The sequence below is a fragment of the Schistosoma mansoni genome, chromosome 2, assembly GCF_000237925.1.
Source record: "Schistosoma mansoni strain Puerto Rico chromosome 2, complete genome".
Taxonomy (NCBI): domain Eukaryota; kingdom Metazoa; phylum Platyhelminthes; class Trematoda; order Strigeidida; family Schistosomatidae; genus Schistosoma; species Schistosoma mansoni.
Genome location: NC_031496.1, coordinates 10,127,396 through 10,142,293, shown reverse-complemented (window position 1 = coordinate 10,142,293; position 14,898 = coordinate 10,127,396). Strand labels below are relative to the sequence as shown.

General features: G+C 32.5%; 2 protein-coding genes across 2 annotated transcripts; both read right to left on the bottom strand.

Moving 5' to 3' along the window:
- Nucleotides 1-1,900: 1,900 nt before the first annotated feature.
- Nucleotides 1,901-2,542, bottom strand: Smp_099680 (hypothetical protein; the record flags this gene model as incomplete). Its single annotated transcript, XM_018795630.1, has 1 exon — nucleotides 1,901-2,542. The coding sequence occupies one exon, from the start codon at nucleotides 2,540-2,542 to the stop codon at nucleotides 1,901-1,903; it is 642 nt and encodes a 213-aa protein (XP_018649924.1).
- A 390-nt stretch (nucleotides 2,543-2,932) lies between these two features.
- Nucleotides 2,933-4,887, bottom strand: Smp_099670 (hypothetical protein; the record flags this gene model as incomplete). The annotated part of the gene is made up of 2 exons (XM_018795629.1): nucleotides 3,390-4,887; nucleotides 2,933-2,962 (listed from the first exon to the last, which is right to left on the bottom strand). Exons 1-2 carry the CDS (start codon nucleotides 4,725-4,727, stop codon nucleotides 2,933-2,935), a joined length of 1,368 nt encoding a protein of 455 aa, XP_018649923.1. The 5' UTR covers nucleotides 4,728-4,887.
- Between the last annotated feature and the right edge of the window lie 10,011 nt (nucleotides 4,888-14,898).

Sequence of the window (14,898 nt, the reverse complement as noted above, 5' to 3'; positions counted from 1 at the left end):
TCCTCCCACCCAACACGATTTAAGTCTACTGATCACGGCTTTCCACTTCAATTAAATTCAACAATAACCATTAACCTATACATACAGTTTTTGCTTTAGCTATTTATGTGATAAAATCCCTGAAGTATAGTTCATAGCCAAAACACATTAAGGTAATTTGAATAGTAAAAAGCAGTCAATAATGAGTTAGTCACACTATTTTATTCATAAACTCCTATTGTAATCATTGACGAGGATCTGATATGTGATTAATAGTACACACAGGAATTGAATTTAGAAGGTTGATAGATTTATCTACTCGTTACGGATTCCTTGGAATGATGATCATAATGAAAATGGATTTCACACCGACAGAAATGAGTACGCATACTCGAAATGTAAACAGGACATCAAATATTGGATTTCACTTCTCTGGAAATGAACACTGGATGAAAATAGTTCCATTTTTCTTCATACTGTATCATATATCATTATCAATTTAACAGTAACAATATTGAGAGTTTCGATGGTCCATGTTAATTTTTTTCAAATTTTAGTAAATGATCATAAGTAAATTATCGTGGAAGGCTCGAATGGGGTGAATTAAAATTCTATATAAGTTATCATATTCATAGTAGAACTAGAGTGAAATAATATTTTCAATGATTGTCGCTTCAATCATCGAGTATACTTTCGTTTCAAAAAATCCAACTGTAGACAAATCAGAACATTTATTTGGAAGTAATATAATAGGAAATATTATTTGATTAAAATAGGTTCACCTTACAGATCTACTTAGTTTCATATTGGTCACATTAGAACAACATTTTCCGTAATATTCCATAGATCTTTACACTAAACTTTTGACAAAATTCTCGCGAATGAATCACGAGTTTTCATTCTGAGATAAATTTTAGACAGTCCTCTCACTACAAACTGGAACAGTTATCAGTATTGGGTTGCTGTACTTAGTTTCTTATCGCCAATAAGTTAGATGTATGAGTTCAGTTCGAATTTTGTTCATTTAACACAACTGAGGATGATGTCTCTGTCGCTCTAGACTGTTTAGATGCACGCAGTTATGAGCATGAAGACAAAGCGAGGTTTGTTACAAGTTTGAACTTCACACTTATGGCATAGCTATAGTGTTGTTTGGAAAATAGTTCATCAGCTTCTACTTATATGCAAAGTATTTAAATAAGGGAGTAGAAAATAAGAGTCTGGAAATAGTCCAATCTCATTCAAGAATATCAAGTAAACACGGGAGATGGGACCAATGACCTCCGCACTACTAAAAGATGCTTTTATGTCCAGAAATCGAGGTGAATAGAAACTTACCACTGTCTGCCAAAAAATAATTACTGAGGACAAAAATGACTCATTTTCACCTGAAATCACTCATCATCTGATTGTTTTATACCAGCCACGTTGAAAAAAGCATAACACATTTCAACTCTTATCTACTGAGTTCAATAAGTTTCTCTCAGTGAGACGTACTAGAAACGGTTATATGTACTTGGGACATTTGCACAATAGTTTATGTTTGACAGTTCTATGTGATAATAACAACAAAATTCCAAGTGTGTAAATTCAGAGACCAGATATTTGGGAAACATGAACAAACATATAATATATTAAGTTTATACAGGTTGATTTTTGCACAAAACTAAACAAACAAAGCTCATAAACATAACATTACATAGCTGATCATAAGAAAGTAAACATTCCATTTAAATGAAATAAAAAAGTTTTTGAGAAAGTAGTTGAGCAATAAACAATACTGACAAAGAAAAAAGACATTGAACTACTGATTAGAATAGCAGTGATCATCACATAACTTGAAAGTTATAATAATTTCGATAGTTCTGTTTAAGAGAGTGAAACTCAAGCAGATTCTCAATAGTTAAGCAACATATTCATATTATGCTATTGTGGATTCAGATGTAGATCCAACTTTCGTATTCACTCGACTTGAGGATGATACGCTTTTGGACTCATTTACCCTTGAATTTGAACGCCTACTAATGAATATGCTAGACCAATTTGGAAATAACCTTGTTTTCGTGGAGTTCGTCAAAGAAATAAACCCCAAGGCTGCGCCTTGCCCACTACTAACCAGAGCTGCAACACGACTCAGAATGGTTTGCTGAGGTAGGAGACTTGCTAGCAGCTGGAATATCCATACAGCACCCAGAGTGATTGATAAATGCAAGCAAATCTTGGCTACATTGCGATTGCTTTTATTGGGCAGCTGAGTAGACTTTGAATCCACACTGGTCACTGATTCGTCTTTTAGTGGTTCCACTGTTTTGTTATGGTCTAATAACCAAATATACATGCCAACCATTAATAGTATGATAGAATTCAGTGCCAATAATGATGTAGTAGGTACCAAAAACCATAAGATGAAAGCCGCATGCACTGTGAACCATGGTCGCTTTCGATATTTCATCAAACAAAAACCTGGATTGAAGTTTGACATTAGACTTGAAGTTTCCGAACAATTGTTCTCCTGTTCCCTGCTTACGTAAGTTTTATCATGTGTGTAATGATCACCGCTCATCTCTGGCTGACATGATTCTGGTTGGTAAACTTGATTAAGAACAAGTGCAGGTATCACAAAACATAATGGTAAGGTGATTGCAAATATCGTTGAGAATATGGTACGCTTATGAATACTGATCGACTGGTCTCTCAGATTCTTTCGAATCACCATACTCTAGAAACGAGAAAAAAGAATAAACTTCCACATAGAGTATAATAAATGACAATAAGATTTAACAACTATCAAACAAAAAATACTTTTCAATCATTCATATACGTATGTTCAGTGGTTAAGTCTATGTGTATATTCATGATAGAAGTTTCGTGTATTAGTCCTATTCACTACTTGAATTGGACACAGATTAGCAATTGTATTTCAGTAAGTAATTTTGTTTTAATGAACCTATACTTATGCATTCTGAATACCGATTGTATGACCCTAGTATTAAATCATACAAATTGACGACAGTGATGAATTTAGTGATCAAGAAAAAGATACTTACAAACTAAACGTCTCTAATATTAAAAATGAATGAGGAAGTCAGATTTCATACTTCCATTATGAATCCTTCATCACACGGTGATATCACTCTCTATTGCCCGTAAGATTCTCTGTAAAGTATATTACTGCAAATGATAATGTAGCCTGTCTTATTAAAATTTACACCTATAATTGTTCATGCTAAATACTACTTAAAAAACGTGAGAGCGGAAGTGAAACAAATTTTACATAAAAAAGTATTTCAATACTATGTCGTACTGAAAGCCCAAAACCATATCTAAATAATTTAAATTAGCTGTTTTAACTATCTATCGTCCAATGGAACGGCAACAACAATAAAAGAAATATTTTATCATCGACTTACCTTCATAGTGTCTGAGTATTTCTTCCTCAGTGAATCTTCATCTGAACTTTGCCGCGTTATTTTAAACTTTACGTATGCTAAGCACACTTGACATGTGTGAAGTCCTCCAAAGGTGTTTATCAAACTCAAACCATGTGTTGACATCCATGCGAAAGTTGCAAGGAAAAAGTAGTGCAATAAAACTGCAACTGTAAGACAACTTCCACTACCCGAATTGTCCTTTTGGTTAATTAGCAATGGCAATGTTAAATAGATCAACAACAAACAAAGCATGGAAGTTGCTAGCCCCATCAACAGCTGATTAGAAACTCGACGTCTAAATTCTCGCGTCTTCCCATATACAATCAGCAGCACTAATAGACTGAATGCAGATAGAATGCATACTAATAACTGAAGTATATCTAAAACAGATTCAATTGTACGAATAGTTTTACTCCCCTTCACCAAACCCTCATTATTAAGGCCATCGAATTCAATGTAGTTTTGTGGCAACACTAAGAATTCATGCCATTTAAATTCACTCAAACTAAACACTTCTTGTGTACTTTGTGGTTTGAGAAATCTTTTATTTGCACATGGACGCCTCCAACTCCGTGGCAGCAGTGAATTGGCCACACACAATCTGTCCGTATCATGGAATGTTCGACAGTGCACAAATACATTGAATAAATCAAGACGTTGTGATAAAACAGATCCCATCGGTTCGTCACCTGTAACAGTTGAACTTAACACATCATGGCAAATGGCACAATCCAAATTAGCATAAACTCGTCCGTTGACCTTAGAAATAACTGGTGCCATCAATCGGATATCTTCAGTTCGTATACGAAATGTTAGGAAAGCTAAGTCCAGTGAGATAAAGTGTTTGTTTTTAGCACTAATATTTGATGTATGCTTTAGTGAAGCGTCATCAAAATTGATGACCAAATCTCTTGATTTATTGCAACGGTTCGCAATCTCATTTGATGTGCCTAGTGGACAATGTGCAATAGCCTCAAACCAACTACCATGTTTCTCCAAATCAGTAACATCCGAAAATGTTCTAGCTGAGTGAACGCAATCAGACTTAGGTATCGTCGAAGAATCTACTGGTTTAGTATCTTGACGAAAATCCTTATAATCTTCACAACAATCAGACTTAAATACACATATTTCATCACAAAAGCAATTACCAGTTGGAGATTTACAAGTTTGAGGACTAGGTGTAATAGACTGTGATTTAAATGCACTGACCATTGAATCATCTCCATTTAAATCATCAAACGATGATAATGATAATAATATGTAAATTATTATTATTTGAAACTCAAAAGTATGTGACGAAAATCGTTTTATCATTAGAAGTCCAAGTAGAATATTTTAGTTATATTGCTTTCATTTATGTCTATACAATTACAACAATATATGTTATGAAACTGTTATGTTCAGAAGAAGAAACTCGTGAATATAAAGTACATCAACACGATATTCCTCAAAAGATGAACCATTCATTTAACTCATTTAAATAATTGATAATATTTACGTTTTTATAGATTTCTAAATGGGAAATTAATATGATTGGACAATGGAAATGAACATTTTGATTGGTGGATTGCCAATATTAATAAAATATAACTCAGTAAGTTAAATTATGTTTTGTTTGTACTTCAAGTGATGTATATATTTAAAGGCTACCTCGATAATTAATGGGTACAAAACTGTAATAAGTTTGATACAGTAAGTATTTGATCTTTAGGATTCAATATTACCGCTATATATTTAATATTGTACAATTCAAGAATAATCCCATGAATAGTGTCCTCCCAGAAACACGTGTATATTATAAGTAGATAATGTTTAAAAAGTAAACTTTCGAGTTACTATAGTATGACAGTAAATGTTGGCAAGAATCATTCAATAACCCTCCACCCCTATGGATTTGACTTGAAATGAAAATGAATATATTTACTATAAATGTATCTGTTTGGAAAATATATTTAACTCATTTTAAAGTAAATAAACTTTTTCATGTAGAAGCATCTTGAAAGAGATAGAAGAAATTAAAATTGGTGGATAAAATTCTCTAGTAATTACATGGTATTACCAATTTCTACAGTGGTATTACTAATGTAGGCGTAAATACCTGTAAAGAAAACAAATGGAATAAACTGTATTCTAATTATAGATTTTGAACAATGTTGCCATGGCATACTTTTACACTTTATACCTTATGAATCACTGAGCTATTTAGTTGACTAGTTTAAAATATTTAAACTTATATTTCTGTCACTTTAACAAACTTGGAATAAGTCTTTTGGAGCAATGTGTCCACAGTTGATCAAATGCTCTTGTATCGAACTAGTTATCTTTTTACGTTCTCATTTTAGGAGGCAAGCCGGATAGTGTTCCGAGATGCGTTTGCAAAGCGATCGTTTTGTGCGGCCTATGTAACGTGCCCCACATGAGCAAGTAAATTTATAGATACACATAGATGTGGCCCAAAGCGAAAGCTTATCCTTAACACACCCCCGAATGGTAGGCCGGCTAGAGAAAACAATTCGAAGCTTGGCTGTGTAGAAAGTTTTTATTCAAAACGAGAATGTAAAAAGAAAACTTGGAATGGTTTATTTGTGCTCAACAGTACTCATATTGTGAGAATAATTACTAATTAACTATTTGGTACCATTTAAAGGTATTAAAAACCCTAACTATATAACATTACTACTATTCTGAAAGCTTTATTTATTTTAAGGACATTTACCCAAGTAAAATATGATCATTCACTTTCTACATTTGGAAGCGATCTATTTAGTAAATAGATTCATATTGAGACGAAAATTTAAGCAAATTTACAAACAATTACCCAGTAAATTTACATATAGTAAAATTCAGGATATAAATAAAAATTCTTGGACTTCTCAAGCTAATCATATAGTAAGAACAATTTTGATGGAGTTTTGCTCTCTGAGCTGAATGGTTTGCTCGTGGAGCTTTTATCGTCCTTCTGAACGACATCATCAGCACAAACTTCCGGTAGACTTCACCAAAACTTCTACCCTACCAAAACTTCTACCCAAAGTTTGTGCTGATGATGTCGTTCAGAAGGACGATGAAAGCTCCACGACCAAACCATCCAGCTCAGAGAACAAATCTACATCAAAATCACCCACCTGAGCTACAAATCTTCTCATCCATCCAAATCATCTACCTGAGCTACAAATCTTCTCCACCATCTTAAAATCATATGAACGTAGTAAGAACAACATTTAATTTCTAGGCAATTAATGACTATGTCGTCACTAATGATACAAGTTATTATAAGTAGTTTTATTCATCACATAGTGATTAATTATTTAAGTTATCATGAACAAAAATGAACTGTTGGCTAAGCAAAAGAAAATAAACGGTGAAGTGAATTTGATAATAAACATTTTTCAATATTTACGCAAATACGCAAATATCGGATTATTTATTATTCATTGATAATTGATACCATAATTAATCTATCCATAAAATATAACAAATTATAATAGTTGAGATTTATTGATGGATCTATAATAAAATCCATACAACAGACTTGATCATAGCTACAAAAAGATAGAAATAGAATTAGCAATAAGCAGCACTCATCAAGTAACTCCGCCTGTAGCTCCTCCGGGGGATACTGCCGGTCCCGAGGCCGGGTAAAGTAGGAGGGTTGGGCATGGGGTTAGCGACCCCATCCCGTAGAAAACCAACTCGTTAAAAAGACGCTAACCAGCACTCATCAAGTATGGATAAAAAAATTGCATCCTTATTCCAGCAGAATACTATGAATCACTAGAATATGTGGTTTCTTTTTTTCTTTTGTACCAAAATAGTACGAACATATTTGATTGTAAGCTGTTCTTTCAAACTTAATTATAAAATAGAGAAAAATGTTCAAACTTTAACGAATATGATCAAATTTTATTTCATTTATTACTTCCCAAGTATTTCTTTGTGAACAGTACAAAGCTACTTACTTACACCTCTTACTCCTAGTAGAGGAGGAGCATTGACAATCCACTAGCATTCACCATACAAATCTGTACTCATCAATCATTTCCAGTACTGTCAAGTTGATATTCATCCTTCCAATTCCTAACATAGTGTTTCCTTCACACTCCATCTTTTCCGTTTACATTCAACATTCCAAGTTTGACCTTGCTTCATAATGCAGATTGATGATTTCCACAATGTATGTCATATCCACTTCCAACGTCTTTTCCTAACCTCCTTTTCATCTGAAAGCTGGTTTGTCATCTCCCACAGTAGGCTATTGCTGATAGTATCTGATCAACGAACATTGAGTATCTTACATAGACAATTGTTTATAAATACTTGTAAATCCTTGATGATCCATGTAATAGTTCTTCAAGTTTCATCTCCATACAGTAGAACTGTGTTGACGTTCATATTGAAGATTGTGACTTTGATATTAGTTGACAGTTGTTTTGAAATCCATATTTTCTTCATTTGTAGGGATGCAACACTTACTTTTCCAATCCTTGCCTTTACGTTTGTATCCGATCTTCCTCGTTCAGACCAGTACAAAAATCCAAATAGAAATAAAAGAGTCTCTAAATATTTCATATCTAACAGTGAACTTTGAATAAACATATTTTTTAGGTTATAAATACAATAATTTAAATTATTGATCCATAGTGGTATGAAAATCTACGCAATATCCTTTAAAACATTTTACTTTACTGAAACGCTAATGTCTATTTAAGTTTCAATACATGTTTCCCGTTTAATACTTCCATCATCCTACTATCATATATCTTAGAATATCCTTTTAATTATCTTATATTTAGGTGATGTTTCTAATAAATCTATTCATTCTAAACACAGCCTCTTCCAGTTTGGATTACGTAACATTGTGATATATTTCAATCTGTTTAATAAATTTCATTGACCTTATTCAGTGTATTAGCAGTTTATAGGAATCTACGATAGTTGATCAATTTAAGCAATGCTGAATTATTCCTTAACAATCTTGCAAAGAGAATCAACCAAAGATCACAAAATAATTAGTTTTGAAATATTTTCACTTCCTTATTTACCATCCAAATGAATATAAACGATCCTCGCTTCGTATATGTAATTTTCTTTATGAATCTGGAAAGAGATAAACTAAGATTTGAGCAGAACAATATGAATTCATCGTATTTGATTAGGCTCTCGTCAGCTATTTATAGCGCACTGTTTTAATATCAAAAAGTGGGATGAAAATATTTACACATATAGGTTTAGTTGAAAGTTATGAAAACACATTAGGATATTACAGGAAACAAATACAAGGACTGAGTAAGAACACTGCGAACATGTATATCTTGTATAAAAAGAAACTTTCTATAGCATTTATGATGACAAATGACCAAAAAGATAGAAAATACTGGTAACTTAATAAACAAAGGCTAATAATAAGTAAGAATAACTTGGGCGAAGCTCAGTTAATCAAAAACAAAATCGAAGAACCAGAAGAGCATCAGAGAAATGACGTAACGATGCTAAGAGAAAGAGTTACAAATTTTTAGGTTGTAACGGAATATGGTTTATGTTATCAAGGATCAGAAAGATACCAAGTTATATCCGTGGTTTAAGTAAGTGATATTTTGATAAACAAGGATATGAATCGAATGGAACCATTTACTTACTATTAATGTTTATATGATTTAGTTTGCCACCAAACTCTAATGAATTTTTTAATGTGTACAGATATTTATTAAAGAATCGGTCCCAAACTATACACCACCAAGCGCAAAATTTTGTGATAAGGTGAACTAATCAGTGAAAATGTAACCCCAGGTGAAATATCATGTTTGTACATCTTCTGTAGACCATACACGTAAAGGAGATGAGACCCGGAAGGCCTCATATCACTGTAGGTAGTCACCAATCAAATAGACATTTTTCAATTCAGTGGAGCAGACAAAGAAAAGAGTTTCTCATTAATAACACCGATAACCAAGCCAAGCTTAATCTCTGATTTCGACTAATATGAGGCTACTTGACAGATTATTACATTACTCAAACAAATAAGTCAATCGATCCAGTAGCCATGAGATCTAGAGTTTGTTCAAAAGAAGAAACTTTAACTGAACAAATTTCAACCATCTAGAACGTTATCAAGTAAAGTAACAAACGAAACCCAATGAGTTGGTGAATAGTATTTAGTGATTGTTCAACGAAAAATTTTCTTTTCAATTACATTATTTATTTTACCTGTACATTCATATTTATGGTTTATTGGAAAATATTAATCTATAATAAAACTTTTATTGTCGGCTGCTATATCAAGCTCATTTAGTTTATTCTCCTTTCCAGACAGGTCAATTTATTTATTCTTCTTAAGTCACATTTTGACCTTGTTAATTATCTGCTTATCAACTTTGACTGTTTCTATATAAGTGTGTGTGTGTTTACTTCTTATCCTATTCATCATATATCTGTAACTTATTTTTGTTCGGCTATTAATATTCATTAACGCTTGATTAAATCGAGTTAGCTCACACGCCTTCTCCACTGAGCGTCACTTTGATTGTCCTTCTGATTATCTGTCCAGAACAATGAGTGTACAAAATATACGTATTCAAAACTCCATTCCAGTGTTTGACTTATTTAATTCTGTTATTCGCTCATGCGATTCAAGTCGATAATTATATATGACGATTGGCGGTATGTATATTTCGATAGCCATCAACATACGGTATAACTGGGTCCAGATCTCGGAACACCAAGAACGGATGCTTATTGTATCCCATAAAAGTGATCAGAATTGTTTTCAAGTATTGAACTGAATTGTGTAATGTCCTAAATAGGTTACATATGAAAGACAATTATCAACCTGAAAAATCTAAGAACCTGTTGATCAACTGTTGTATATTATCAATTACAGAAAGTTATATAATGATTTAATGACTAAATAAAGAAAAGTTACAAAGATACTTTTCAGAAGAGAAATAATTGTTCATTTGAAGAACATAAAGAATATAATTATCAAATGTTGTCACAATAGCTAAGTAATAAATATGAAACAGTAATAATTGAATATTAACAATAATAGATTATGAAGATAGAGAGGAAGCCAAACTCGAGTACAGGACCTATCGGTCTCACAGGAGAACGCCTAATCTCTAGACAACTGAGCCGGCATACAACAGTGTCAATAAATAACTTCAAACAATACACGAAATTGAGTCACAGTCTACCATTACCTTCAGTCAGTTAATATCTCACAACAGACATGGTTGAACTCCACTGATCAAGGTTTCTCACTAGAACTCCAAGAAATATCTCTCGAAGCCAATCACTAGTCAGCATATGATGACCATTAGGAGAAAGTGGTTTAGTGAATATTATGGTCATTGAATAGTTGAATTCATGAGTCAATTAAACATAGATCACCATGGAACACATGGAGGTGGGACTCGAATCTAGAACATAGCGGTCTCATGCGCAAATGCTTCACCTTATGAATTCAATTATAAAATTATTTAACAATATTATTTCTTATCTATGATTATTAATGCTGCATGGAAGTTAATGAACTCATGATGTGAAAACATGCACAAACACCATTTGTTTAAACAGATAACAAACAATTCAATTTTCATATGATTGAAAGTGATTACATCTTGATTACCGATTCCATTATGGTCATTGAATTTCATCTATCTCTACACAATACAACAACATTCATTATCACATATTCAAATCATTGTAATTAAACTCTTCCACATTGTCACTAGCACCATTCAATTATACTGTTAATCTTATCATAAAATCTAATTCATTCAATTGTATATAGATTAACTACTAATTCACATTGATTTCATTCAGTATTATACCACTTGATCATTATCGATGGATTTACTTATTCAGGTCATCAAATTCAAATCTTATTTAATTGTGTACAATAATCAGTATTCAAATGAATTTATTCAACACACTTTGATGAACATGAAATTGATACAGAGAATACTTTACAATTAAAAATTTTCATTTCTATTATTTAATTAACTCCTCCTGTAGCTCCTCAGGTGGCTACTATCTGTCCCAAGTTCGGATAAAGGAGGAGGGTTGGGCATAGGATTAGCCACCCCATCCCGTAGAAAACTAACTCCCTAAAAATAACGTTTACCAGAAAAAAAATTATTGAAAATTATTTAGTTCAGAATATCAGTCAACAATTATTTTGAGTGTTACATTATATACTGATAAATTTTATACACTACCTTAGATTTATTTGGCAGAAGGCTTGAAATGAATCCTTTGTTAATGATACTTTTGAATTATATCATATTCTGATTATGAATTATTTAGAAATTTATGAACTACCTTTCTTTTAAAAACGGTTTGGTTTTAATTGTTATAGGTCACGTATCTTCTTCATACCTGTACATCTTTGTGACCTTTATTTTCTGTCGTAATATTTAAAGATACTGGCATGTAATAGTGTAGTGGTTAGTTGTATGTTGAGCCCACATACCTTATTCTAGCTTCCAGACAAACCAACTTATCCATTCTTCTCAAGCTACATTTTGATCTTGTTACTTCTATTATCATTGATGATGATGACCAATTAATTTGTTAAAGGTTACTTATATTGAACATTACTTACTTACTTACTTACTTACGCCTGTTACCCCTCGTCGAGGAGCATAGGCCGCTCACCAGCATTCTCCATCCAACTCTGTCCTGAGCCTTCCTTTCCAGTTCTTTCCAGTTAACATTCATCCTTTTCATATCTGCTTCTATTTCTCGGTGTAATGTGTTATTTGGCCTTCCTCTTTTCCACTTCCCTTCCGGATTCCAAGTTAGGGATTGCCTTGTAATGCACATTGGTGATTTCCTTAATGTATGTCCGATCCACTTCCAACATCTTTTCCTAATTTCCTCTTCAGCTGGAATCTGGTTTGTCCTCTCCCATAAAATGCTGTTGCTGATAGTATCCGGCCAATGGATGTTGAGTATTTTGCGTAGACAACTATTTATAAATACTTGTACCTTCCTGATGATGGTCGTAGTAGTTCCCCATGTTTCAGCTCCGTACAGTAGGACTGTCTTGACGTTCGTATTAAAGATTCTGACCTTGAAATTAGTTGAGAGTTGTTTTGAGTTCCATATGTTCTTCAATTGTAGAAATGCTGTCCTTTATATTGAACATAATTTTATAAATATCGGATATACTAATGAATACGTAAACTAATAATTCTGTTTTAGATAATGAATAAAGTTAAAATATTCTGCCAAACAAGTTTAATCAATTGTCTTAGATATACTAAGGTAACGACATCAATATTTTAAATAAGATCATGTAGGAATACAGTTTAATTAAATCTGACTAATAGTTCCTAAGTAAGTACTTTAATGCAATTTTTCTATCGCTTTTTTTAATCATTGTATTACATCATTGAAGATGAAGACGACTAGTGTAGCAGCAGCCTTTGCATTAGTAGGCCTCAAAATATACAAAGGAAAAAGCAAGATTTTCAAATTTAACACAGAGAACACCAACACGATCACACTTGATGTAGGAGAGACGGTTCCATAAAACGAAATATATTTAGAAAGAATACATGGACGGTTCAGTATACCTATTTCCAAAGCTTCACACCTCTTCAATATAAAATAAATTTGGTTAAGTGTCTCAGCCACAGAATCAAGCTATTAATGTTCTGACGACAGTGTCGATAGCGAAATAGATATACTAAAGAACACATTACGAAATAATAGCTATCCAGATAATTTCATTAAAAATACATGGTAGAAAATATCAATAAAAAAGAAGAAATTGTGACTCGGTGAATAAAAAAAGCCCTATATCTGAGACTTGACTTTAAAGGTGACGTAGCGGGTGATATTCTAACACGTCGACTAAAAAGATCTGTTGAAAGGACGTTTCACGCCACCAAGCTACATATAATTTTCTCAACTCAACCAGTACTCACACAACTAATCAAGGATAGGTTACCGAAGATGGTCTCCTCTATGTGTGTATTCCAATTCAACTGCTCCTGTGGAGCTAGTTAAATAGGCCGTACTCAGAGGGCTTTATCCTTGCGTATTCGTGAACATGTACCAACATGGTTGGGAAAAGGAGTCACCAAATCCATTAATAGCACCATCCTTTCTCACTCGGTATATGGTGAACATCATATCAAAATAGAGGAAGTTTTCTCTGTTTTAAATCAAGTTCCAAAAAATCTATCTCAAAGAGCTAGATTACGATTATTTTACATAGGTGAAGCCATCTGGATCAACTCGACAAAAAACTTATGCATCCAGAAAAGGTATATCCAGCCTCTATGTTTACCTTGGCCTACGACTAAATATTATAAACCTCTTACTCCCCCCTTTTTTTTGATTACCTCTATCTTAATCTTCACACCCATCATTCCCAATTCGTTTATCGTAATTACCTTGATAACACCCCTCTTACTACGTATTATATTCACACAACAATCTTATTATTATTAGTATTTATCATTATTTTATCTCAATTGACAAAATGAAATTCTCCTACTATGAATTTTATTCACACGATATTTCGCATTTTCATTTTTGCTATAATACTATTATACTGATTATGACTGGACACTTTACTGCAAATCATTCTGACCTCTATTTAAATGACCTTTCTCATTTACAACTAACACAATTTTGAAGTTATAGTTGTTGTAACAGATGCAAACGTTCACCTTTTTTTTTAACATATAACACTGTCAAATTAATTAGTACGTGCCTCATTTTACCCTTTGTGAAATATCATAATTATGGATGTATAACTGTAGGGCCTGATGATGAAGTTATTGAAGACAATTGTTCGCTGAAATATTTTTCATTTCGTGAAAGATAATTTGGTTATTAAATTAAAATTCTATATATCAACATTAATTATGTTACATTTAAAAATGATATTTATATATAGAATACATTTGATCTAGTTACGAAATTGTTTATTCTTTTTTGTTATTATGTAAGTGGTTTTTCAAACTTACCCGGGTGTTAAAAAAAGGAAAGAAAAAAGAAAACAAAACAACGAGAATATGATCATTATTTCACTTGATGAGTATTTATTCATTGTTAATCAACATGGAAACTAATATATTTACTTAATTGAGTCATCTTCATGAAATATTATCCATCTATCTATCTATCCATCATTCTGTTCATTATACTTGTAACATTTTGACGAATCATTGATTAGTGATAATAAATGTCCGATTTTTATAAAATATACATATAAATCAATTAGAAAAGATATCATGATTATGTTTAATTTAAAAGGGATAAGAACTTTCGGATGATTTACAACAACCACCTTAAGAAAAACACACACATTTTGAGATAGTTGTGAAATGTAAAATTCAGAATGTTTGATTCGATCTCTTTAAGAGTCATCAGCTAAATATATTAGTTGAAATCATGAGTCAATTGAAGCTAGACCATCATGGAAAACCTGGAAGCACTGGACGACCGTTTCGTACTATTGTGGGACTCC